The sequence below is a fragment of the Nothobranchius furzeri genome, chromosome 17, assembly GCF_043380555.1.
Source record: "Nothobranchius furzeri strain GRZ-AD chromosome 17, NfurGRZ-RIMD1, whole genome shotgun sequence".
NCBI classification, from domain to species: Eukaryota; Metazoa; Chordata; class Actinopteri; order Cyprinodontiformes; family Nothobranchiidae; genus Nothobranchius; species Nothobranchius furzeri.
The window spans coordinates 32,731,693-32,755,689 of record NC_091757.1 but is presented as its reverse complement, the minus strand read 5'-3'; the positions used below and the strand labels follow the sequence as shown (position 1 = coordinate 32,755,689).

Here is a 23,997-nt window from a genome sequence, read left to right as displayed (position 1 = left end):
GGAGCTGGCCCAAGTGGCTGGGGAGAGGGAAGTCTGGGCCTCTCGACTTAGGCTACTGCCCCCTCAACCCGACTCCGGATAAGCGGGTGAAAATGGATGGATGAATGGATAAATAAAAATAGTTTCTCGTGAACCTGCTCTGTAAGGATTTTGGAAAACTCATCTACTGTCCCATAACGTTGACTACCATAGTAACTGTGCTCTGGATACGCCCAGTTGTTGCTGTCTGAACGTTTAAATAAAATCTGGTTTATTTGATCTTTAAATAGCAAAGGGAGGTTTATACTTTTTTGTTAGGAGGAAAAATAAAAGCTCAATAGTAGAAAACCATGTTTCATAATGGCATTATACTTCCTTTCAGAGGTGTGACCAAGCCACTGCTTTGCAAGTCACAAGTCTTTCCAGTCAAGTCTTGAGTCAAGTCCAAGTTAAAGACAAGCAAGTCCAAGTCGAGTCCAAAGTCAATGATGTGGAAGTCCAAGTCGAGTACAAAGTCAATGATGTGGAAGTCCAAGTCAAGTCCAAGACCTTAACTTAGAATTTTCAAGTCATAATCAAGTCATCTGTCCAACTTCAATTTAATAACAATAATAATAAATAAATTCCAGAAATAAAACTTCTTAAAGCTTCATTTATTTGCTCAAACAAGCAGGAAATGCAACTGAAACTGATTATAAACAAAGTGCTGCTGCATTTAACAGTACAAGATCAAACCCAGAACCAAGAATTATTCATGATTTTTGTCCATGACGTGTCACTTTTGTGTTAAAATATCAAATATGCTCAAGTCATCATCAAGTCAACAGATGCAGGTCGATTCAGGTCGCAAGTCATTGGTGTTAAAGTCCGAGTCAAGTCGTAAATCTTTATAGATTTTATCAAGTCAAGTCAGAAGTCATTAAAATAATGACTCGAGTCTGACTCAAGTCCAAGTCATGTGACTCAAGTCCAACACCTCTGCTTCCTTTGGTTACAAAGTTGGAAAGCATTTCGTGATGAAAACGTGCCTTGGTCAGACCTGACTCCAGCACATATTTATAAAATACTATTACATGACACCTCTGTGTAGTTAAAAACTAAGCCAAAGGTTAGACAGAACAGAGAGAGGGCTTGGAGCCTCTGCTGTTAAACATGACCTTTTCTTACCAGCCAGTGTTGAACTCCACATGAGCATCAAAGAAGCCGACGACGGGAGCCGTGGCCGCGTTCCAGCCATGGATTCTGGCACGGATCAGGCCCTCCCGCTTGCTGTTTCTCACAATCTTCACCAAGCCAGGGTAGCGTTTGTTCACGTACTGATCCAGGTTGAATTTCAGCTCCACTAAAAGAAAAACGACAGAAAGCATCCTCAAAATTAGAACCAGTTGTGGACTTTTGAACATTTGACCATTGTTGGCTTCTCTGTTCTCTGTAAATGAAAGACTATGAGAAAAATAATGTGCATTTGGATGTTTGATTTGTTCCATTAATGACGATAACAGCCAGTAAAAGAAAATTGAAGTCTCATTAGCACTAATCAGTAACTATCTGTTGTTTATTAGATTTGTCAGCTATGCAAATTAATGTGAGCAGACTTCACGCACACACACACACACACACACACACACACACACACACACACACACACACACACACACACACACACACACACACACACACACACACACACACACACACACACACACACACACACACACAGAATCAAAAACTCCATTCACCTTTTCTGCCTTGTTTCAAACCTATTTAGATGCAGCTAATAGTGAAAACCTCATTTCTATACAAGAATAATGCTACTAAGTTGAAAAATAAGTGCAGTGGCACAATCTGTAACGCAAGCAGCCACCTTTTCTTTCACAGAGCTAACAGTAGAGTCCTGAAGTAAGAAAAGGGGTCAGCTCTGGACACAGAGACGGGTGGTTTGGGAGCACAAAGTAGAGCTGGAAGGAGTCATTAAGTATAAGTGGTAATTCCCACATCTACAGCTCAGCAGGAACTTGCTAAAATAAATATTCCTGCAGCCACTTTTGTAAAACAGCTGTGAAACATTTTTTTTCAGCTAAATGTTGCTTTACAGTTTTAGCCATTTGCTTAAACACGATTGACAGATGCTAAAACCAAAGGAACCCAACTTGAAGTTGTTGTGGCTCTGCCTTAAACAAAGTGTAACATACCTTAGACAAAAGTGCTGCTTTGCACTTTGGTTGCAATTCTGCAAAACACTAGCTCCTTTCTACAACACACTAGCTCCTGCTCACAACACACTATTTCATACATAAGACACTTTGTTCAAAAAGTAAATCTCACAGTACCATTGGGAAAACACAGCTATTCAAAATACAAAACACAGTCTGTCATTGAAAACAATTAGACACACACCTGAAAACAATTACTAACAAAACTGAACACCAATCAGTCAGCTACAAAAAGGCCTTAGCTAAGCCATTTTGGAGAACTTGCCAGCATGAAGGGGGGAGAGCTAGAGGCAGAGCAAGAGGAGGATGTGGACAAAGAGGCCGTGCAAGGACCATAATTTCTGATGACATTAGGGCAACTGTGGTGGACCATGTCATAAACCATGGTCTGACCATGAGGGAAGCTGGACAGAGAGTCCACCCCAATCTTAGCCGTTTCACAGTCGCATCCATCATAAGGACATTCAGACAGGAAACCAGGTATGTCTTCAATTCCTCTACTACAGTAATGTAGCTTGAGTATTTACAGTACTGTCTCATCTTACATGTATATGTAACGTACATGTACTGTTACACCAGTACTGTACTGAAGGGTGGCTCCTTGTGTTGTGACACATATAATCATGTCGTGAGATGTTTTACAGTACTGTAATACAAGTACAGTAAATACAGTTTGTATAGTACTGAAAAATAGAACAAAACGATTCCAAATACTGGTTGCATTGTTTTCTACAGAATGATCAGAAGACCTACTGGCGGTGGACGTCAATCCCTATTTACTAAACAACAAGAACTTGCATTAGTGGACATGGTCAGGGCAAATAATGCGAGCCGTCTCCACCAGCTACAGAGTCACATAATTGCAGATAGACAGAGTTTTGGCAATGTAAATACAGTATGCATTACCACCATTAGACGCATCTTGACAAAGCACCATATTACAATGAAACAACTGTACAGGGTTCCATTTCAAAGGAACAATGCCAGAGTGAAGGAACTTCGACGTGAATACATACAGGTAAGCGTTTCAGTCCTCTACATTTACAATACAAAAAAGGAGCAGTCAAATAGCTGAGTCTGTACCATTGGATCAGGACCACATTGACACTGTATATTCAGAAAGCTAAACCGGCCCCTGAGGTGGTTCAATTCTGTATCAGTGTAGTTGTGTACTTTGAGTAATGCCATCCATACAGTACTGTACAGTACAGTAATATGTACTTTTTCTTGCAGAGAATGCTCGCCATGGATGGAGCTGCTCAGCCTCATGAGTGTATTTACATCGATGAGGCTGGATTCAATCTGACAAAAAACAGACGACGGGGGCGTAATCTTATTGGCCGAAGGGCAATTGTCCACGTCCCTGGGCAACGTGAAGGAAATATTACATTGTGTGCTGCCATTAGCCTTCAAGGGCTACTGCACCGTCATTTCAAATTGGGGCCCTACAGTTCACAGGAAATACTCACATTTCTTGATGGTCTACATGACATCATCATACAGAATAGACCAGAGCAGCCCAGGTTAGTTGTTGTGTGGGATAATGTTAGTTTCCACCGGGCTGCTCTGGTCCAAGACTGGTTTACTCATCATGAAGGATTTGAAGTGGTGTACTTGCCCCCTTACACCCCATTTTTGAATCCTATAGAGGAGTTCTTGTCAGCATGGAGGTGGCGCGTATATGACCGCCAACCCCACGCCCGAATGCCACTTTCACAAGCAATGGAACAGGCCTGCGGAGATATTGAAATCGGGTCAATTCAGGGATGGATTAGACACACAAGGGGATTTTTTCCCCGATGTTTAGCTGGAGAAGATATTGCTTGCGATGTGGATGAGGTCCTGTGGCCCGACCCCGACAGACGGCAGGATCCATACATGTAACTTCTTTTGTGTGAAGTTCATTTTTTTTTATTTTTGCTTTACAGTAACTGAATTTCCTGTCATATGAATTTCACTACTGTAATGTAATTGCAGTAATGTTGATTTCAGTATTTTATTTTTGGAATTATGAGAAACATCTGGAATTGTAACTGAATAAATACAGTACAAGTGAAAGACTGCAGTGTTTTATTTAAAGTAGACTAGTGTGTTGCTGCAGATATGAGAGTGTATTGACATGTGGAAGTGGGCATCATTTAGTCATCAAAGTGAGGTTTTGACAAAGGATTGTTCAGTTTTGATGGCAGAGTTTGTATCTGGCATAGATGTGAATGGTTTATTTCCCAGTGTTCTTTCGTACTTCCTTGTGTGTGGAGTTTTGGCACCATGAGCCAAGTTTTGTAAAGTGTGTTCAAGCAATGGACTAAAACTGTAATAAATAGTTTTTAACTAAATAAATTATGGCTTCTAAACATTTAGAGCAGTGTTTAATCCTGGTCCTCAAGGCAGTGGCGCCACCAAGGGGTCCCCCCAGTGCATGATGGTTGATGCCACTTTAAGAGGCATATTTCTAAATGTAATATGTCACATGTCAGTGACCCCTCCAGGCTGCTCCTGTTCAGCACGTGAATGGCAGCCAGTCTGAACGCCATACAGAACCCAGGCCTTATCACGAGGCTTTAGGATGCCTGCAAGTTTTGCTGAAAACAATTCATCACCAACTCATTGAAATCTTGTAGTAGAGCAGTAATGCGTGCAGTACAGGGGCTCTAAAGTGAAAAGGGCAGAAGTCAAATTGTTGTTTACAAGGTTTTCTCTGCATCTTATTGTGGCAAACCTGACGGTTCCTCTGGAGGATGAATAAGCCACTGTATGACCCCAAAGTGAACTCTCTGCAAGGATCCTGCGACCAGTGAGATCATTTCCCCAAATAATATGTTCAGAAGGAATGTAAAATGTTAAATTTAGTGTTTTGGAAATATTTGAGGGGGTACTAGAACTTGAACTGAAACGACGGATTGGGGCTCCTCCCTGACCGCGCACCTGCAGGGAAACGTAACCTGCATCCACTTCTGCTGACGACCCCTGGATGCAACTACAACAGGACACAGCGAAGAAGAGACGCTGGAAAAGGATAACTACTTCAAGCACCTGCACCCAAATCTCAAGACTGGTTTCACGGTCAAAGACTTGTAGGACTTTTCGGGGACGAGGTATGCTCCCTGACAATTGGACAACCGCCTCGACACGACACGGAAGGACCCTGAAGTCTTCCTATTGAGAAGTTGGAACTTGCGCTTCATGTTCCGAACTACGTTATTACGCTCCGGACCTGGACTTCAAGGTACTCAACGTAAGACTGAAACCATCCTGACCAACGGAAGATGACTCTGACTTTCAAACCTATTCTACAACCGGGACTCTCAGTCCACAGACAAGCCCTTTGATGAAGAACGCCTGGTTTGCCTCAGCTCTACCATAGTTAGTGCTGCGTAAATTAATATTACACCTTCATTTTTCCTCATTCACAGAAAGATTTGTCTGCAACTTGGAGCTTTAAACTAAATTCACCTGATGTTTGGATACACTGTACTGATGTTTTCTGTGTATTATGTGGTTTTGCAAACCCTTCCCAATCTCCTTACAGGAACTGCCATAAAATTGTAGAATTGTGCATCACAGTAAATTCATTTCAATATGTATGAAATAGTTTTTCTCAAGGTTATAATTGTGTTGATTTAGCTGATTCCATTCTCTATCTCTGTGAACTGCTGTAAGATATTATTGTCAGTTGCATTTACATTATCGTGTTTATTACCTTATTTGTTCTTATTATTTTGCTGATTTTTGTATTGAACTTTGTATGGAATGATTCTTTGGACAAGTTAACAGCATTGAGATTACGATCCGCAATTGACACATGATTGCAGCACCTCATGCTGTGTTGCCTTATCGTGTTGATTCTGAACCTTTTCATATCTGATCGTGGTGTTCATTACTTTACTTATTATTTTTCTTGTTTTGATGCTTATCATTTTTTGTCTAGAGTCGTGATTGATGTAGCTTTCATGGATGATGGTGACTAGTTATGTCAGTGCATACAATTCCTTATTACTTTACCTATTTTGTTTTCCTTATTTGGTTTTGTTTGTTTTGTTGCTTCCCTTTGTTTGGTTATCCTATTCGAATAAACAGGAGGGAATGTTATGGAAAATTTATGTTTATTAATTCTTGATGATTGACTCAATCAACCAAATGTAAATGTATTGCTCTATGCCTCTTTGATCATGCTCACTCATTCAGACACACCCACACATGCCAGTCACCCTCTCGCACGCGCACACACACACACACACACACACACACACACACACACGCACGCAGGCACGCACTCACACACACACACACACACACACACACACACACACACACTCTCTCTCTCTCTCTCTCTCTCTCTCTCTCTCACTCCTCCTCTCTATAAATAAACTCTGTGACCGGATGTTCGGTGCATGTTGCCTCGTGCATCTTGCCACAGTTATAACTGTTTGATTTGTCTGCTCATTGTCTCCTTCTCTCTCCGACTACAGGAAATAGGTTATTGACAAACATATTGATAAAATCCATGACATTTAGAAAACTGCATTTTACCAACATTTCATTGTATTTTAGGTTTTTCTTGTGTTCTTGTGTTCATTTCTGGGTGGCGGAGTGGTTCCTTCAAAGCAAAACCTTCCTCTGGGGACTTCAATAAGGTAAAGTTTCAAATAAGAAGCAAACGTGTGAAACTCTCTTTCATTATTGAATTTTTAGCCCAACGATCATTAATGTGAGAATACTTCATCTGTGTGATTAGTTGTAATGAGATTCAGGTAAAGGGTTTTACACGTTGCTTTTGTCAAAAGAGCCAGAAACAATTGATCTAAATGTCAGACTCAGATGGCCTCTTGGACCTGATAAGAGAACTGCTGAAGAGAGTGAAGGTCAATTAAATCTCCAACCACAACCAGAGTGTCTGCCGGCTTTATCAGTGGATGAATGTTAATTATCCCACCTGCATCTGATGATAAATCAAGCACACAATGAAAATATCACCAGGAACAAATAGCTAGAGGGGATTCAATATTATTTAGTTAGGCTCTGATTCAGTTTAAAAACACAACACAGTGTATGAAACTTTCAAAACATTGTTATGTATTGCTTCCTAGAAACTTTAATAATCATGTTTGGTTCAAAAACTGCTAATTTGCACAATTTGAGTTTCTCACTGTATGCCAACAGCTGCACCTCCACCCATCAGTCTTTTGGGCTCCTGAAGATGACACCACTCTCCTCTGCCTCATCTCTGGTGAGGAAGACAGGTACAGGTGATTTACCACCTGGTGCAGCCAGAACCATCTAGCCCTCCCACTGTCCTATTGGGTGACCCATGCACAAAACCTTTCTGTGTTTTAAAAAGAACCAAAATATGGAATTAGTAATTTTGATGGATTTAAGAAACTCAGCCTCACCTGCACCCACCACACTTTCCAACTCCACTATGGAAACTGTGGAGTTTTTCTGCTTTCTAGGAACCACCCTCACTCAGGATCTGGCTGAAACTCAGCTACCTCATATTCAAAGCCCAGAGGACGATGAACTTCCTACAGCAGCTGACGAAGTTTAACGTGCCACAACCTATTGTGGTGAGCTGTTATTGGATCCCTCTTCACCAACTCCAACTTGCATCAATAATGATGTTTACAAAATCTCCAAACATTATTTTCCCTGTAATCAAAAATTCAATATATAAAGAGAATGAAAAAACTAGGATGTTGTGAGATTAGTTGATGCAATACCATGGCAACCATTGACATCTCTTTTATATCACTACATTATGAATGGTGATTTAATGAGTGTGAAAATAAAAGCATGTTTATCCTAACTATGATCTTTTTAAGCCCCAATCAAACTGTAACTGTTTACTGATATAAATGGACTTTTGCACCGTATTCTCATGTCACCTGTAAATTCTTCTTCAGAGTTCTGGGTAACAAGCAGTCTCTCAGTCTAATGCAGCTCTCTGCTAATGTATTCATTCCACATGAATTAGGTCTGGAGGAACAGAAGCTGGCTCTTGGTATGTGGAACGTCACCTCTCTGGTAGGGAAGGAGCCTGAGTTGCTGCGCAAGGTTGCGAGGTTCCGACTAGAAATACTCAGGCTCACCTCAACGAATGGCTCTGGCCCCAGAACCAGTTTGCTTGAGAGGGACTGAACACTCTACCACTCTGGACTTGCCTCCTGGGATGGGTCTGACTGTGGTTTGTGCCACCCCAAACCCGCTTGTGGACACCGGCGGTTCGGGATGCTGTCATGCTGAAGAAAGGGTCTTATCAGGTCTCTTTGGCCTGTTGGACACCATAGGCTGCTGACAGGCACCAGCGGTCAGAGTGGAATGCGGCTTGGGTGGTTGCAGAGGCAAAAATCCGGACATGGGAGGAGTTTGGTGAGACCATGGAGCAGGACCTCTGCATGGCTGAAGTTGTCAAAAAGCTCCTCGATGGCAAGGCTCCAAGGGTGGATGAGATCTGCTCAGAGTTCCTTAAGGCTCTGGATGTCATAGGGCTGTGTTGGTTGATATGGCTCTGCAATATCACGTGGACATCGAGGGCAGTTCAACAGGACTGTCGGATTGAGTGTGTTCCAACTACAGGGGGATCACACTTCTGAGCCTCCCTGGTAAGGTCAATTCACGGGTTCTGGAGACAAGGGTCCATTAGATTGTCAAACCTCGGATTTAGGAGGAGCAATGGGGTTTTGGTCCTGGCCGTGGAACACTGGACCAGCTCCATACCCGTAGGGGAATCCTGGAGGGGACGTGGGAGTTTGCCCAACCAATTTGCATGTGTGAATTTGGAGAAGGCGTTCAACCTCATCCCTTGGGGGGTCCTGTGGGGGGTTCTCTGGGAGTATGGGACACCAGACCCTTTGATACGGGCTGTTAGGTCACTGTATGACCGTGTCAGAGCTCGGCCCACATTGCCGGCAGGAAGTCGGGCTCATTCCCAGTGAGAGTTGGACTCTGCCAAGGCTGCTCTTTGTCACAGATTCTGTTCATAACTTTTATGTACAGGATTTCTAGGTGCAGCCAAGGTGTTGAGGGCATCCGTTTTGGTGGCCTGAGGATCTGGTCTCTGCTTGTTGTAGATGATGTGGTCCTGTTGGCTTCATCAGAATGTGAACTCCAGCTTTTGCTGGAGCGGTTTGCAGCTGAGTGTGAAGCAGCTGGGTTGAGAATCAGCTCCTCTAAATCTGAGACCATGGTCTTGAGTTGGAAAAGGGTAGAATGCCTTCTCCAGGTCAGGGATGAGGTCCTGCCTGTAGTGGAGGAGTTTAAGTATCATGGGGACTTGTTCACAAGTGAGGGAAAGCTGGAGCATGAGATTGATAGGTAGATTAGTGCTGCATCTGCAGTGATGCGGGCGTTCTACCAGTCTGAACTGGAAGGCGAAGCTCTTGATATACAGTTTGATCTACGTTCCGACCCTCACCTATGGTCACGAGCTTTGGGTAGTGAACGAAATAACAAGATTGTGGATACAAGCAGCCGAAGTGTGTTTTCTCCGCAGGGTGTCCTTAGAGTGGGAAGCTTAGTCATCCGAGAGGGGCTCGGAGTAGATCCGCTGCTCCTCCACATCGAGAGGAACCAGTTGAGGTGACTCAGGCATCTCCGGGATGACTTCCTGGTGAGGATTTTCCAGGAAACCCAGGACACACTGGAGGGACTACGTCTCTCGCCTGGCCAGGAAATGCCTTGGGATTCTCCCGGAAGAGCTGGCCCAAGTGGTTGGGGAGAGAGAAGTCTGGGCCTCTCAACTTAGGCTGTTACCCCCTACAACCCGACTCCATATCAGTGAAAGAAAATGCAATGGTTATTTTCTTTTGCAGATGAGGCTGGTTGTCCTTAGTGGGATTAAAGTTTGGATGGCAGAGCAAGTTGAACCAAAGGCTGTCTGTGTTTTATTGGAGGATTGATGGTTGTTTGAGCTTCTCCTCTGGGTTACTGCTGAGAGCTCCACTTTCTGAAAGAGAGATTAATAAGGACGCTTGTGGGACACTAGCTCAGAACAGCACCCACACCTAGCTGCTGACTTTAGCTCGCAAAATAAATCAGCCAGTGAAAGCCTAAAATAATGGCCGTCTAATCCCCTGCCTGCGTGATTGAAGAAACACAGTCAGTGGAAGGATTGTCGGGGTCTTTTCAAGCGGAAGGTCTTAATATATCATGGTGCTCGCAGCAGGAGAGGGGTTAAATTTAGAAGCATTGACCCTTGAGGAAAACAAGTGTTTTACAGTTTACAGTTTGTTAAAGCAACAAACTACTTACTGCTCACAGACTGATGGTGTGCGTTCATTTGAATATATACCATTAAATATCATTTTGCCTTCACCCTTATGAATTCACACATAAAATTCATGCAAGATTTTTTTGGCGCTTTCACATCTGGGCCAGCACGGACTGGAGTGGATAGCTTTTAAAGTGTTCATAGCTAGGCAGCCTTGTAATTTTCCACGCTCAACCAGTCGGTTTTTTGGCCCAAATACCATCACTGCAGTGAGCAGCACACACACACACACACACACACACACACACACACACACACACACACACACACACACACACACACACACACACACACACACACACACACACACACACACACACACACACACACACACACACACACACACACACCTACACACAGCGCTGCCGTGCCTGGGGGGGTGTTGGTTCGCTGGGGTTTTAGACAATTAAAATTACGCCCACATTTTCTAAGTAAAACACATCTCTTTTAACAACTGTAATTTCTGCATCTTGCTTCAGCCCTCTCGCCCCTCCCCCTGCGCAGTGGCCGCAAACTCACTCATGCGCCTGCAGCCTCTCAGAGAATCGACTGCCCTAAACGTTAAAATAACTATTTCATGGTCCCGTGGGGGGATCTGGGCGGGGCCTTGGGAGTTGGGTCCTGACATGTATGCTGCCGAGGAGAAGGCAAGAACATGCAACAGTGCCTGACTCGGGTTCAGGGGCCTTGGGTAGACCTTGGCTCCTCTGCTGTCCCATCACAGGGGAGGGGGAAGTCCGGGAGGGGGAGGACCCAACCTTACCTGGATGTCCTATGACTTTTATAATCCAGAAGTTGTGCAAATACAGGGATGGGCGTAGATATTCTGCTGGGGTGGGGCTGGGTTGGTGCCCTCGGACTCTGTCAGGCTCTGTGATGCTGCTGCTTTGGGCCCTGGCAGGATGGGCTGCGGTCTCATGCTCTGGGTGGCATTTTGACAACAGAGGTGCCTATTGGGGAAAGTGGGGGAGCTGGCTCCCTGGAGGGCTAACCCCGGGTTTCCACGGGAGCTGTCAGCAGCACGTTACTGCAGCAGCACGTCAAGCTGCTGCTTGGCCCTTCCCACGAGACGCGAAGCAGCAGGGGAGCAGCTGTCACCGACAGAGCACAAATTCACACGAGTGACTTCGTCAGTAAACACAACAACAAGCAGGAGAAAACTACAACATGGTTTGTGTTTTATGTTCTGTCTGTTTTATAATTGCCAATACGGACCTGAAAAACAAAGGAGACCGTTAGCTAGGTGATAACTTCTCACGGGGCCGCGCAGTTAGTAACCTTTTTTAAAAGTAAAGCAACCGGAAGGCAGTACGTTCTTTATTCTGAAAATCTCTGTAGCTTCTCTCCATTTCCGTGTCCGATTTCCTGTCTTTCCTTCCCCAAAAATGTCGAACTTGACCCGTTTCAGAGGCATCGCGCGTAGAAAATAGAACCGGCGTGTAAAGGCCGCGACATGCTGCTCCTGAGACGCGGCCGACTCGCGCTGCTGACGGCTGCCGACGGCTCCAGTGGAAAAGGTTCTGTTGACCACAGCGGTTCCTATCAGCAGCTATGACGTGCTGCTGCAGTAACGTGATGCTGACGGCTCCTGTGGAAAGCCGGGGTAAGCCCAACCAGCCATTCCTCCCCGTCTCCACACATTTCTCTCCTCCTGCTCCCTCATATCATCACACAAACATGCCCATAGGACCTTGGGGGTTGGACAAGTCACGGAGCGCCGGTATGGACCTCATTTCCGCATTCCTGTGGCAACTTGCCCCCCAATTTTATTTGCACCTTAAACACTTCCACCAACAATATTCCACGCAAACACACACTTAGGGCCTTGGGAGTGAACACATCCAACGGCATTTGGCAGGGGGATTTCTCAGCCTCATCCCAAGTGCCGGTGTCCACTTCCAATTTTAAACTGCACTTAAACACTGAGGGCTGTGGGTGCAAGTGTGGTGGTGTGGTGGCATCAGCTGGCGTAGGCCAGACGATGCCCGCATTGCCCACTCACCACAGCCATGGAATACACCTCACCAACACTCACTAACACCATATTGGAGCAGGCGGAGGGAGACTATGGGTCTTAGCATACCTCTGTTGTCACTTGGCTTCCTGGAGCTGGAGGCTAGGAGGGAGATCCGGGTGTCTGGTTGGGGTCTGGGGTGGTGGGTTGCTGTGCTCAGCGTTGGGCAGGGGAGCCTGCTCATCAGCACCCCAGCAGAAAGGGTCGAACTCTGGGAACCGGTGATGGTTGTATCCCATGTGCAGCAGTACAAAGTACCAGAGTGAGTAGGGTGTGTATGGGGAGCATGAGTGGCTGTCCGGCGTGCATTTTTGTAAGTCTTTGGTTGTATGTGTATGTGTAAGCATGAGGGAGGGAGTGTGTGACTGTGTTTGTGTATGACTGTATATGTCAGGTGGGACCTTTGACTCCTCCCTTCTCCTGGGACTTCTTTTGATGATATAGATCTTCTTCTCCCCTCTCCCTGCCACACCTGGTGAGGAGTACGGTGCCTTGGTCTGCCTGGGTCGTGGCTCCCCGTTCAGGGAGTTTAAGATTTTTGGCATCTGCCTGACCAATCCCGGTGGCTGCCTGGTGGGGCCTGGGTCCCTGGGCTCTGCTAAGTCCCCAGCGGGGGTGGTCGCCCCTGGGTTCCGGGTCATTGGGTCCCGGGCTCGGCCGGCTATGGGGTGGGAGGCTGCGGGCAGGCCTGTAGGCTTGCCGCCGATATCTCCCGGGTCTCTGTTGGCTGCTGGTGGTGGCCCCCCGGGGCGATCCTCTGCGCCTCTCAAGGGGAGCGGGGGCTTTTCTGGTCGCAGTCTCCTTGGGGTCCCTGTGCTCTGGGACAGTTCCTGAATCTCTGGGACTTGGAGCTACCTCCGTGTCTTGCACATCTTTAGTGGGCAGATCTGAGGCCCCTCACACTCTCTATTGGGCGCTCCTATAGAGAAACCTTACATAAACAAGCGCGTGTATGCACACAGGTGCTCACATGGTGCTCTCATAAGTACGGACTTGGGCACGTTCAACACATGTCTTAATGCACTGTGATTAATTATTGTGTGATTGTTCAGTTAAACAATGTTTATTATATATTTCTTCATCAAGTTGACACAGTGATAACTGGATCTTATTGTATTGTTGTTGTGTCCCATTTTTTTTTCTCTATTTCTGCAGGTCTAGAAGCAGACTCTAGAAGCATTCAAAAAAAATAACAATAAAGTTTTAAGTATCAGGCGTGACATTAAAAGCAGACGCTTTGATGATCCACCTGAGAGTAAATCTGTAAGGCTTGTCACCAGCATTCAGAAATCAATTCTGTTTGCTTCACACCCAGACAGGACACGAAAAAATAAATAAATAAATAAATAAATAAATAAATAAAATTATTGTTTCATTTTCTGTTCCTCACGTCTGATTACCTTCAATGGTGTCATTTTGTTGCAACCACCAGGTACAAAAAATAACTTTTTTTTATTTGACTATTTTTCTGTCCTTTCTCTGTTTGTTATCTCCCTGCATCTCCTCTCAATCCTAAAGAAAAACAGCTACCTGGTTTCATGCATATTCACCTTATGAGTTACCTTTGAACTGCAGTTCTAAAAGATCTACCGACCCCAAAAACAGCAGAGTGCGCGCCGGCCGCACCGGTGGGGTGCGTCACTGGAGGACAAAACAGGTGATGCGCCCCGCTCCATAGCAGCAAAACGCATCAGGCACAAATAAAAGACGGAAAACATAAAAGGAAATGAGCCGACATGAACAATCGCGTGTTAAATTTGTTTTTGAGGTGGAGACACCTGATTTGATAATGTTACTGTGGCCGTGCTCAGGACGCAGATGTCTGGAGCACGTCAACGATCAGAGCTTTGCATGCGCAAGCTGGTAAAGTTTAGGATGGGGGTGAGGGGAAGGTTAAATTGCAAGAGGGTAAAGGTCACAATTCGGTCAAATGTCTGTTTTACCGCGGCATCAGATGCCGAGGCTCTGGCACAGCGCGTCGCCTCCCAACGCGCAGGGGCTCGTTACCTGCTGTCTTTTCCAAGGACTGCATCTTGTCAGTCATTATCACGTGACAGCGACTAGTTGATGAAAGGCATAAAAAGTCACTACAGAGCAGTGAAGTCGACTACTCGACTAGTTGATACAGCCCCTATTATGGACGTATGGACTTATCTTGGTCATTGATTCAGAAACAGGGTGGACATTGATTTGTTCCATCACTCATGGGCGGACTAGTGAACTCATCCATCAACAACAGTGGCTACCCTTGCAATGAAGAATGAAATATTAAGAAAGGGAAAGCTGATACACCCGCCGTGGTGCCTTAGAGGAGACAGCACAACAAACTACAGGCTCATAAGGAATAATCTGCACAAGTTTTAAAAGTCTTAAAAATCCATCATCTTGTTAAAGTTCACAAGAAAACAGGAGTTATCTATTACAGCAATCTATTGTTACATAAAGTCACTTGTAATATGTGATTCGGGTATGAAATCTATGCTTAGAAGTGGTTTCTAGACAAAATAATACAGTTCTGGTGACTTATTCACTCATATATTTCCACCATTCACTTTTAAATAACTGGCCATTCATCACAAAGCAGAAGTTGATATTCCTCTCAAGTATTAAACCAAATAATAAATGATTGGAAATTTATAAAAGCAAACAATGTCAGACAACAGCTGTCTGACAGGCATCAGTGAAATCACAGTAACAGAAGTAAAAAATATCATCAGTGCAGCTCTACCTCAACATACTAATGCTCTCATGCTATACTCCACCAGGTGTTACGATGGTATTATTGCAAGGAAGCTGCTGTTGAATTAGTTTAAGCTTGCTTCTCAACTATAATGACAGCAACGTAGACATGTTGGGGCCATTAATGCCAAACAACACTAGCCCAAGATATGGTTGCTATATAGCTTTTGCTGTAGTCCTTGTTGGATGAGAGGAATACAACCAAGAAAAAGGCTGGAGCATGTAATGTTCCTGGAATTACCAGGAATATCTAACTGAATGCCAGATAAATCCATAGCTTGCCTGCTGATTTATCTGGATACACAGCTATAATCAGAGTTACCAAGAATGCGCTTACTTTCGAACGGGGGAAACGCTATTTTAGGTTTTGTGTGAAAATAAGTCCAGGACTACAAATGCACTTCACGAAAGTGACGTCATCGAAGCAGACATGGAGAAAACTGAGGGAAAATGGCTGTCAGTTCAGCAATCTTTCCGCAGGAGGAAAGAACCACAATAAATCTGGCCGTTTGGTAAGTAGCAGCTATGAGGAGGAGGTTCTGTGGTGATGTCACATATGCAACGTGCTGATTTCTAGTTTGTAGTCATGCTAATTATGAACATTTACAAGCTGACAAATCTCAAAGTACGTGACTGCCATGGTTGAAACACCCATCATTACTTTTCATTTAAATTGCAGTACAACATATGTGTGATCCAGGGCGTGAGGCAAAGCGGATTAGAATTAGCATTTTTAGCCCCGTTGACTTGCATTCGTTTTTTCGTTCTTCCGAGGACCCATGAACCAACCCGAATAGGAGGAGACTTAGGCACCCTCTTGTATCTTTAATGTTCAAGTCCTGGTCTAGTGGGCGGAGCAAATCAGTTTTTCCAGTGTAGCACTTTGTGATGCATTCGACTTACCTCGGAAGTTGGAAATCAGTTTCATTTGACTTTTTTCCACTCTGAAGTTGGGGTTTTCGAATACCGAGGACAAATCAAACCATTCTTATGGTGCTTGTTCTGTTTGTTCATTGATCAAAGCTCCTGGGTCATTTTGAGCCACAACAATCTGCTTTAAGTAGCTAAAAAAAAAATTCAATTAAAAAAAGTTTTTCTAGGACCTCTTTATGGTAGCCAGAGTGCTGATGAGATCAGTGTTTCAACCCAAAAGCTGAACCCAGTCTATAGATTATAGCAGTGGTTCCCAAACTTATTTAGCCGCGCACCCCCTTCTATGTCCCAACCATGTCGACCCCCCCCCCCCCCCCCCAGCCCCCACATCGGGGCATGGCTCTCTCTCTCTCTCTCTCTCTCTCTCTCTCTCTCTATATATATATATATATATATATATATATATATATATATATATATATATATATATATCAGATGTCAAGCTAAACAGCAAGGGTTAAAAAAAAATCCCCATCACTTTCATTTTTTAAATAGTAATTAATAAGCATTCGATATCATTACAATTTCCTTTGATTTCATTTTGAATAAATATTTAGAGTGCCCAGGTAGCACATAAAAATGCAGTTTAACGGTTTTCTTAAAGTAGTGTAGCATTATGAAACGCATGCTCCAATTTTATTGGTTTAGAGCAGTACGCCCTCCGCACGTAGGAGGGCGCTGCTGCTATAAAAGGGGAGCTCTTCCGGTAAGGAAGTAGGTTCGGGAAACAGCTGGTGCCATTATGCCGCTGCGTTTTGGTACTGCCAGCCCGTGTCCTCAGGCGGCGTTTATGGTGCGATCGGCTGTGCTTCAACCGTGGTATGTACCTAGATGGCTATTGTTTAGCGCTAGGGCTACTGTGTCTCAGTCTGTGTTGTGAACTTTGCAGCTTGGGCATTTTGGTCAGTGTTGGGTGTGATGTCATCGCTTGCCTACTGAATCCTCGTTGCTTCTGGGCAGAGAGTTCCCTTCTGTTCAGGCGTTACTAGCGGGAGGACCGGTAGGTGTGTGCTGCGCCGTCCCCACACTTGGCCATTTGTTTGTTGGGTAACTTTCTACCTCTTCCATGTCCTTTTAGATTCCTCCGTGGTCTGGCCGGAGGCACCGCTGTTTCGTCTTGTTTCTTTTTACTACATTTTAAATCAGCTGGTTGAAGGAAGTTCCCCTGGCTCCTGGCTGGAGTCCAGGAGGAAGAACAGCTGATCAACATCGTACCGATTTTATACAGTTTTTAATTTTGTTTTCTTTGTGCAGGCTGAGGCAGGAGGTGTGGGGTGTGGCCTCGGAGGTGGTGGTCCCGTGTGCGAGTGTGGTGGTGCTGGGTTCTCACGTTGGTATGAATGTTCACTGCCAGGGGTGAATCTTTTATATTTTCTTATTTTTTTGCTGGTTGGGCTTTTCTGCCCCGACTCACCTGCCTCCATCACTAGCCTCAGTCCTGCTTGTCAACATATTTTTGTTTGGTTTAAATCCATTGATTCAGTTCCTGTTGTCATTAATTTTAGCATTTTTATGACATTTTACATGGCCAGTTTTTAAAATGTCTTTTTAAGCAGTTATTTTCAATAAACTAAATACATGAATTGTAACTTCTGAAACCACGTCTCTGTCTGAATGAAGTGGAATGGATCTACATCCTTTGATTCCTTGGGTGAAATTCCCAAGGTGGCGTTGTTAATGAAATTGCACTCGAGCAGATACAATTGCCATCCTTGGCGTCCACAGGTCATAGACCACTCCCGTATTGCCACATTTGGCATTGTTGGCAGGATCCACGAGAGCTAGAGACGTGTGTTTTTCAGAATTTTTCTTTTCTCTGTTTTTTTTTCTTCTGTATTAATCCTGTTTTTTACTTATAGGTTGCGAGACGAAACAGCAGTGCTTTACTGAAAAAAAAAACGGCCTAGGAGTTGTTGCATTATTTAGTGGGTAAGGTAAGAGACAGGGGAGGGGGAAAAATTGCAAGAGTTTTTCCTCGCCCTGATGAGTTTAATGGCTGCCATTAAACAGCAAGCCCTCACTGACATGCCCAATGCTGAAGAGCTGCTTCGTGACCAGTTTGTAGAGCACGAAGGTAACGGTGCCTTGCGCCGTGAGATGAGACAGTTCGTGCGTCGTAATTTAACAGCTACCTTGTGGGAGGTTAGAGCCAAAGTCATTAGGTGGGAACGGGAGGGTTCCTCGGGAGGAGCTAGAGGCCGAAGTTATTCTGTCCCTTCAGTTTTTGGGTTGCAATATGGGGTCCAATGTCCCCAGACCACAGCAGCCTCCCCCATGCGGTCGGAGTTGACTAAAATGAGGGAGATGTTGAAGCTGCAGCAGGAACAGTTGAAACTTGCGGAGGGTCTCTTAGTGGTCCAAGGTCCGAGGCGGAGTAGTAATCCCGTTGGTCATAGCCCCCTAATTTGCAGACATTGTCGTCAGCCAGGCCACTTTGCTAAAGATTGTGATGGGGTGTGGGTTCCTTCTCAACCCGCGGCACAGTCCCAACAGTCGGGGAGGCAAGGTGGGCGGGTGGCATCGTCGTAAAACTAACACCCGCCGAGCTGTGGAACCAAAGTTCGGGGGGTGCCAAGCCTGGCTCAGATGGAGTCTACTGCCGTGGGAACGGCGTAATTGATCTTGTCTTGTCCGTGCATGTAATAATAGGGGAGTGCAGGTTCCGTGCTTGTTGGACACACGGTCAATGGTGTCAACTATTTCGGACCCGCACTTTGAACCCTGAGGTGCGGATAAAACTTGGATCTTGCCACTGGTTGCGGCATAAGGCTGCCAACGGGTTGGCCATCCCATATATTGGTTATTCAGGCCTTTGAGTGATTGGAGCCCTTCAGTTTTGTTAATCATTGGGACAACGATTCCTGTTGGAGGGGTGGAATGTAGCATTATGAAACGCATGCTCCAATTTTATTGGTTTAGAGCAGTACGCCCTCCTCTTAAAAGTTTTTATCACGGTGGAGGCAGCGTTCATTTCTGCCTTCAGTCTGACAGCGGGCCGGAGTTAAAGCAGCGTGTGCGCTCATTGAATCTGTGTGCGCGCGCGGCACAGCCGCTCAAGTCACCGCGTCTCGCGCTATTTAAACCAATGTTGTAAAATTCCTTCTGCCCAGCCCAGATGTGCTCACTTGTGCACCCGTGAGCCGTGGTTCAGCCGGAACGTGTCTGACGACAGACGCACTCTGAACTTAAGATCGTCAGCGCGCTGTTAATAGCATGGATGGGAATCATTTATTGTTATTTTGTTACATCCATAATGTTCTGTGTGTGAGGTTTACAATGTCAGAGCACCTGCATGAGACAGGTGTTAATTACAATCTGCCAGAATGACTCACCACCTTCAGATTTCTCCAACATCGTTAAAAATGATCAAATACGGAACATATCAGCGTGCGCAGGCCAGAGTGCTGAAGCTCGGCGCATTGTTATTATGAAGCTAGGGCACATGTGGAGGACGCGCGCGCGCAAAAATATACTTGTTTTCAATTACATTTATTGTGCCCAGTTACTTTTTCTTTGGCCCACCCACAAATGAGTTTCTACGCTAACGGTGACATATGACAGACTTCTCTGAGCTCCGCAGCCATTACACTTTTCACCTCGCGCACCCCCTAGCGGCAGCTCCACACTTTGGGAATCCCTGGATTATAGGAACATATGTTAAATCATGTATGGATGTTATTTATTTACCTGAAACCCCACACATATAGGCATGGACTTTTTTCATTACTATATGCATTTTAATTTTCTTAAAAGGAACCCCGAATATAAAGACATGTTACTCAAAAGATTTAGCAAAGTATCTCTGCTACATGAATACATTGTTAAAACAATTTTTGAGGTATGGGGACAGCCATGTTTATGAGCGCGCGAGGCATTGTGGGATGATGACGTAAATTGGTTGTAGACATTAACTTTGGTGCTTGCATTTTGCTTGGCTGTTGTTACAGAGAAAGGTTACAATACCACATTGCATAGGCGTCATTTTAACCGGGGACACCGGGGACATGTCCCCGGCAAAATTTGTAATTGGCAGCTGTGTCCCCCCCACTTTCAAAAAAGCCTGCTGATGAGGATTTTTGTTTTACCAGCTCAGATCTCATACCAGGGGTCGGCAACCTGTTCCCATCAACGAGCCATTATTACCCGTTTCCCACAGTAAAGAAAACACAGCAGCAGTCGCATCGTTGTGGGCGGGGCCTACCCTCAGACAGCAGAGCACTGCTCACAACCAGGTGACAGCAGCCGGTACCATGGGCGTCGCACCCGTGGGGGATTCAACACCCACACTTTTCCAGGTGTTTTGCTCACCTCCACACCAGTCTGGTTTCTTTATGTCGCACTCACTCTGTTTGCCTCATTTCCTTCTTCACCTCCGCTTCTGACAGCCGATGTCGGGTTTCCAGGAGAGCAGGAGAGGGAGGGACGGAAGAGCTCGACTGAATAATTTTACATCTTGACATTAGCTGTACAAAGTCTGAGTTTGATAAAGTGAAGAACAACAATTTGCAGAGGTTTATAACAGGCGCGGCGCCAGGTTTTCATTTTTGGGTGCATGGGCCAAGGTAATTTTGGACGGACCTTAATAAGCAGTGACTTAGTGAAGCAGGCAGGTCGCGCTAGAAAATTTAGTTTAAAAAGACGTCATAAATGTTTCCCCCGTCATTTTTATTTCTAAAATATGAAGTAAAAACTCCCAGTTTAATTTTCATTCATTTGTCATTAATATGTAGTCTACACCCGTGCGTTAAGTGGACCATCTTCCAGTAAAAGCAAAGCATCCAGCCCACCTCTCCAAATGCTTAAAATGTGCATCAGCCGCTAGTTAGGCGCGCCGCGCGCACCGTCAGCTATCGGCCCAGACAAGAGCAGAGCAACTAGAGAAAGAATAGAGGATAATTGTGTCTGGATGTGGATGGAGATTACATTTTACAGCAGCCTGATCGTCATTTAAATACGTAAACCATCACCTGTCTTCTAGTCCACGCTATCAGCATTATTTTAATTGGTGTGTGTGTGTGTGTGTGTGTGTGTGTGTGTGTGTGTTTTCCACTTCAAACACTGGTCTAACCAACCAGACCAGCGTACCCAGTAACACATTAATGTTACAATTAAACAGTTTCCCTTCATGTAGGCAAAGGAACGTTTCACCTGCCGTAGCCCGACCGCTTCTGCTCCACATAAACTTTGTGCGTAATCAAATGTCTCTACGCATCATGCGTCTCCATATTGGAGACGGGAACAAGCGCTGTTCAGCCAAAGTTTCATAATTTCATAAAAAGAACATTTTTCCAAGTGACACATCCCTCAGAGAGACCGGGTTTCCAGACTGTTGCAGTGGGAGGAAATCTTATCGCATGCGCCGGTTCTGCACTGCGCTGCGAACCCCAGATCTTCAGCTCACTGTCCACTGTGCGCTCCGAGCCGCGCTGAACAGTCCAGTATAAAGCTCTGATGTTCTGATGGGAATCTTTTACCTCCGCGATGTGTGTAACGATTAAAATGTCAGCTCATCCATGCGCATCAGTGTGCGTCGGGGTAATTCTTTCAAACCAAGCAACATCCTTGAGTTCATCTGTCAAAATAAACAGTCAAATGGAAATATATGTAACCTGCCGTTTAACTGTTTTGCCTTCCTGTGAAGATTGTTGCAAAGAGAAACAATTAAACTTGATTAACCCCAGAGCCACCCAGAGAACCAGAGCGCATGTGGGAAGGTTCTTCCCACTGAAGCGAGTGTTTTCCAAACCCGGTCTCTCAGAGAGACTTGTCACTTAGAAAATGTTCCCTGATTATGAAACTTTGGCTGAATAGCGCTTGTTCCCGTCTCCAATGTGGCGACACATCCAGGAGCCGTCTGAGGAGAATCCCAGAATCTCACATTGTCTTCAGCTCATAAAGTGCCGATATGATTACGCACAAGCGTGACGCGTCAACCCGGTCTCACAGTAAGACCGGGTTGGACCTGTTCAGGTTTACGCAGACAATCTTTACATTTAGAATTGGCATACAGATGTAAAATTAATGCAGTAAAATATAAAGCACTTTATTTAAATATCCATTCATTATTTTACAAGCACAGATGTCAGATGGATGGAAGAGCCGCATGCGGCTCCAGAGCCGCAGATTGCCGACCCCTGTGCTAGCCTACTTTATTGTCCCCAGCAATTTTTAAACCCCACTCAAGTGTATGGTTATTGTCCCCAGCAATTCTGAAAACAAACTGACGCCCTTGCCACATTGTGCCACTTTCGGTTGTGATTCCCAGTTGAAAGACTACAAAGCAACTGCTAAAAGAATCCACAGCTTTCCTTACAAGAAGAAACAAGAGAAAACAATGGGAAGATGTGTGCAGACCAACTCCCCAAAGATGCACAGCTGTGTTTTTATCATTTTAACCCTGATGGATTCCAGTCATTTGGTCAGCCACAGCTGCTGAAAATGCTCTCTGGTGCTTCTGGGTATAAGCGACGACTAAAGGCAGTGCAGACGATTTTTCCCCACAACAAGCCTATTTTTATTTAAATTATTATTATTTTTTTTTTACTGGTTATTTTTTGTTGTCTGAACTAGTCTTTTGTCACCCAATAATGAAATTAAACCTATTATACAGGATTTCAACAAATTTATCATCAGAATGAATAAATTGTACAAGCTAGACTTAACTGGTGCGCAGTAGATATGCTTTCCTCATGATATGATTCAGTGAGTTACAAATCGATGATGGTATTTACCGCCGTTGAATCCTAATTAAGCCTTTCACTGCCGTTAACATAATGAACAAAAATAACCTGGAGTCATTCTGGTTGACAAATCTCACGAATGAACAGGAATTTAAAGCTTGCCAAAGCTGTAATAATGAATACACAAGTCAACCACTGGTAAATGTCACAGGCTGTCCCAATACGAGAAAAACATCCCAATAACGTTGTGTAGGAGGGAGGCGAGAACCATCCGTAAAAGGTCATGTTAATGGTAATTTTGTACCGTTAGAGTAGAACAATGATGAAACATGAGCTCAGACATGAACACAAATCATCATCAAGGCTGGTAATGTTGACTAAAAGCAGCTGATTCATGTTGAAATGACCTGAAAGTGACCTTTCCTTAAAGATGCACAAGGCAATGGAGAGTGAAAACACCTCCGCTGTCGCTTAACTGGATTCAAATCACTTCCGTGCTTCAGTTTCTATCAGAGACTTTTTACTGGGGGAAACTTGTATTTGGACCTAAACTAAGATGTCTTAAACCAGTTATTGTAAATAAAATCCAAACATTTCTTAAATCACTAGATGTTCTTAACTATTTCAGTCCTGGGTGTGATTATGTGTGAAAACTTCAGCGTCGTAGAGGATGAAGAGTTTAACCAAACGAGGTCTGGATTTTTAACTTCAGCATATTTTCTTTTACGCAAATCAACTCTTCTGATTTTAATCACGATCATACCTTCCACTACGTATGTGACGACAAACATGCATGCTACAGATTATTTTAATGATTACATTTCAACAATGACTTACTGAATTCATACAATATTTGGTTTTTGCAAAGATCAGTCAGATCTGCTAAACAAGACTGACAGACTGACCCTTTTTGCAGTAAGCTAATTGTCTAACATTTTGAATGTGGGGTTTTCATAAACTCTAAGCCATAATCATCACAATTATAACAAATAAAGGCTTGAAATATCTGGCTTTGCATGCAATGAGTCTGTCTCTTATATTAGTTTCAAACTATTAAGTTGAATTATGGACATAAATAAACTTTTGGTATATTCTAAGTTTTCCAGTTTCAGCAATAAAATAAGAAACTCATGATTACAAGCATGTTTTATTTTGATACAACATAATCTGTGA

General features: G+C 44.4%; 1 protein-coding gene across 1 annotated transcript in view; it reads right to left on the bottom strand.

The window, feature by feature from the left end:
• The window catches only part of galnt9 (polypeptide N-acetylgalactosaminyltransferase 9), a 168,675-nt gene that overhangs the window by 87,080 nt on the left and 57,598 nt on the right, over window positions 1-23,997 (bottom strand). Inside the window, exon 4 of the mRNA XM_015972000.3 lies at window positions 1,147-1,321. Within this exon, the coding sequence (XP_015827486.3) occupies window positions 1,147-1,321 (175 nt within the window). The remainder of the gene's footprint in view (window positions 1-1,146; window positions 1,322-23,997) is intronic.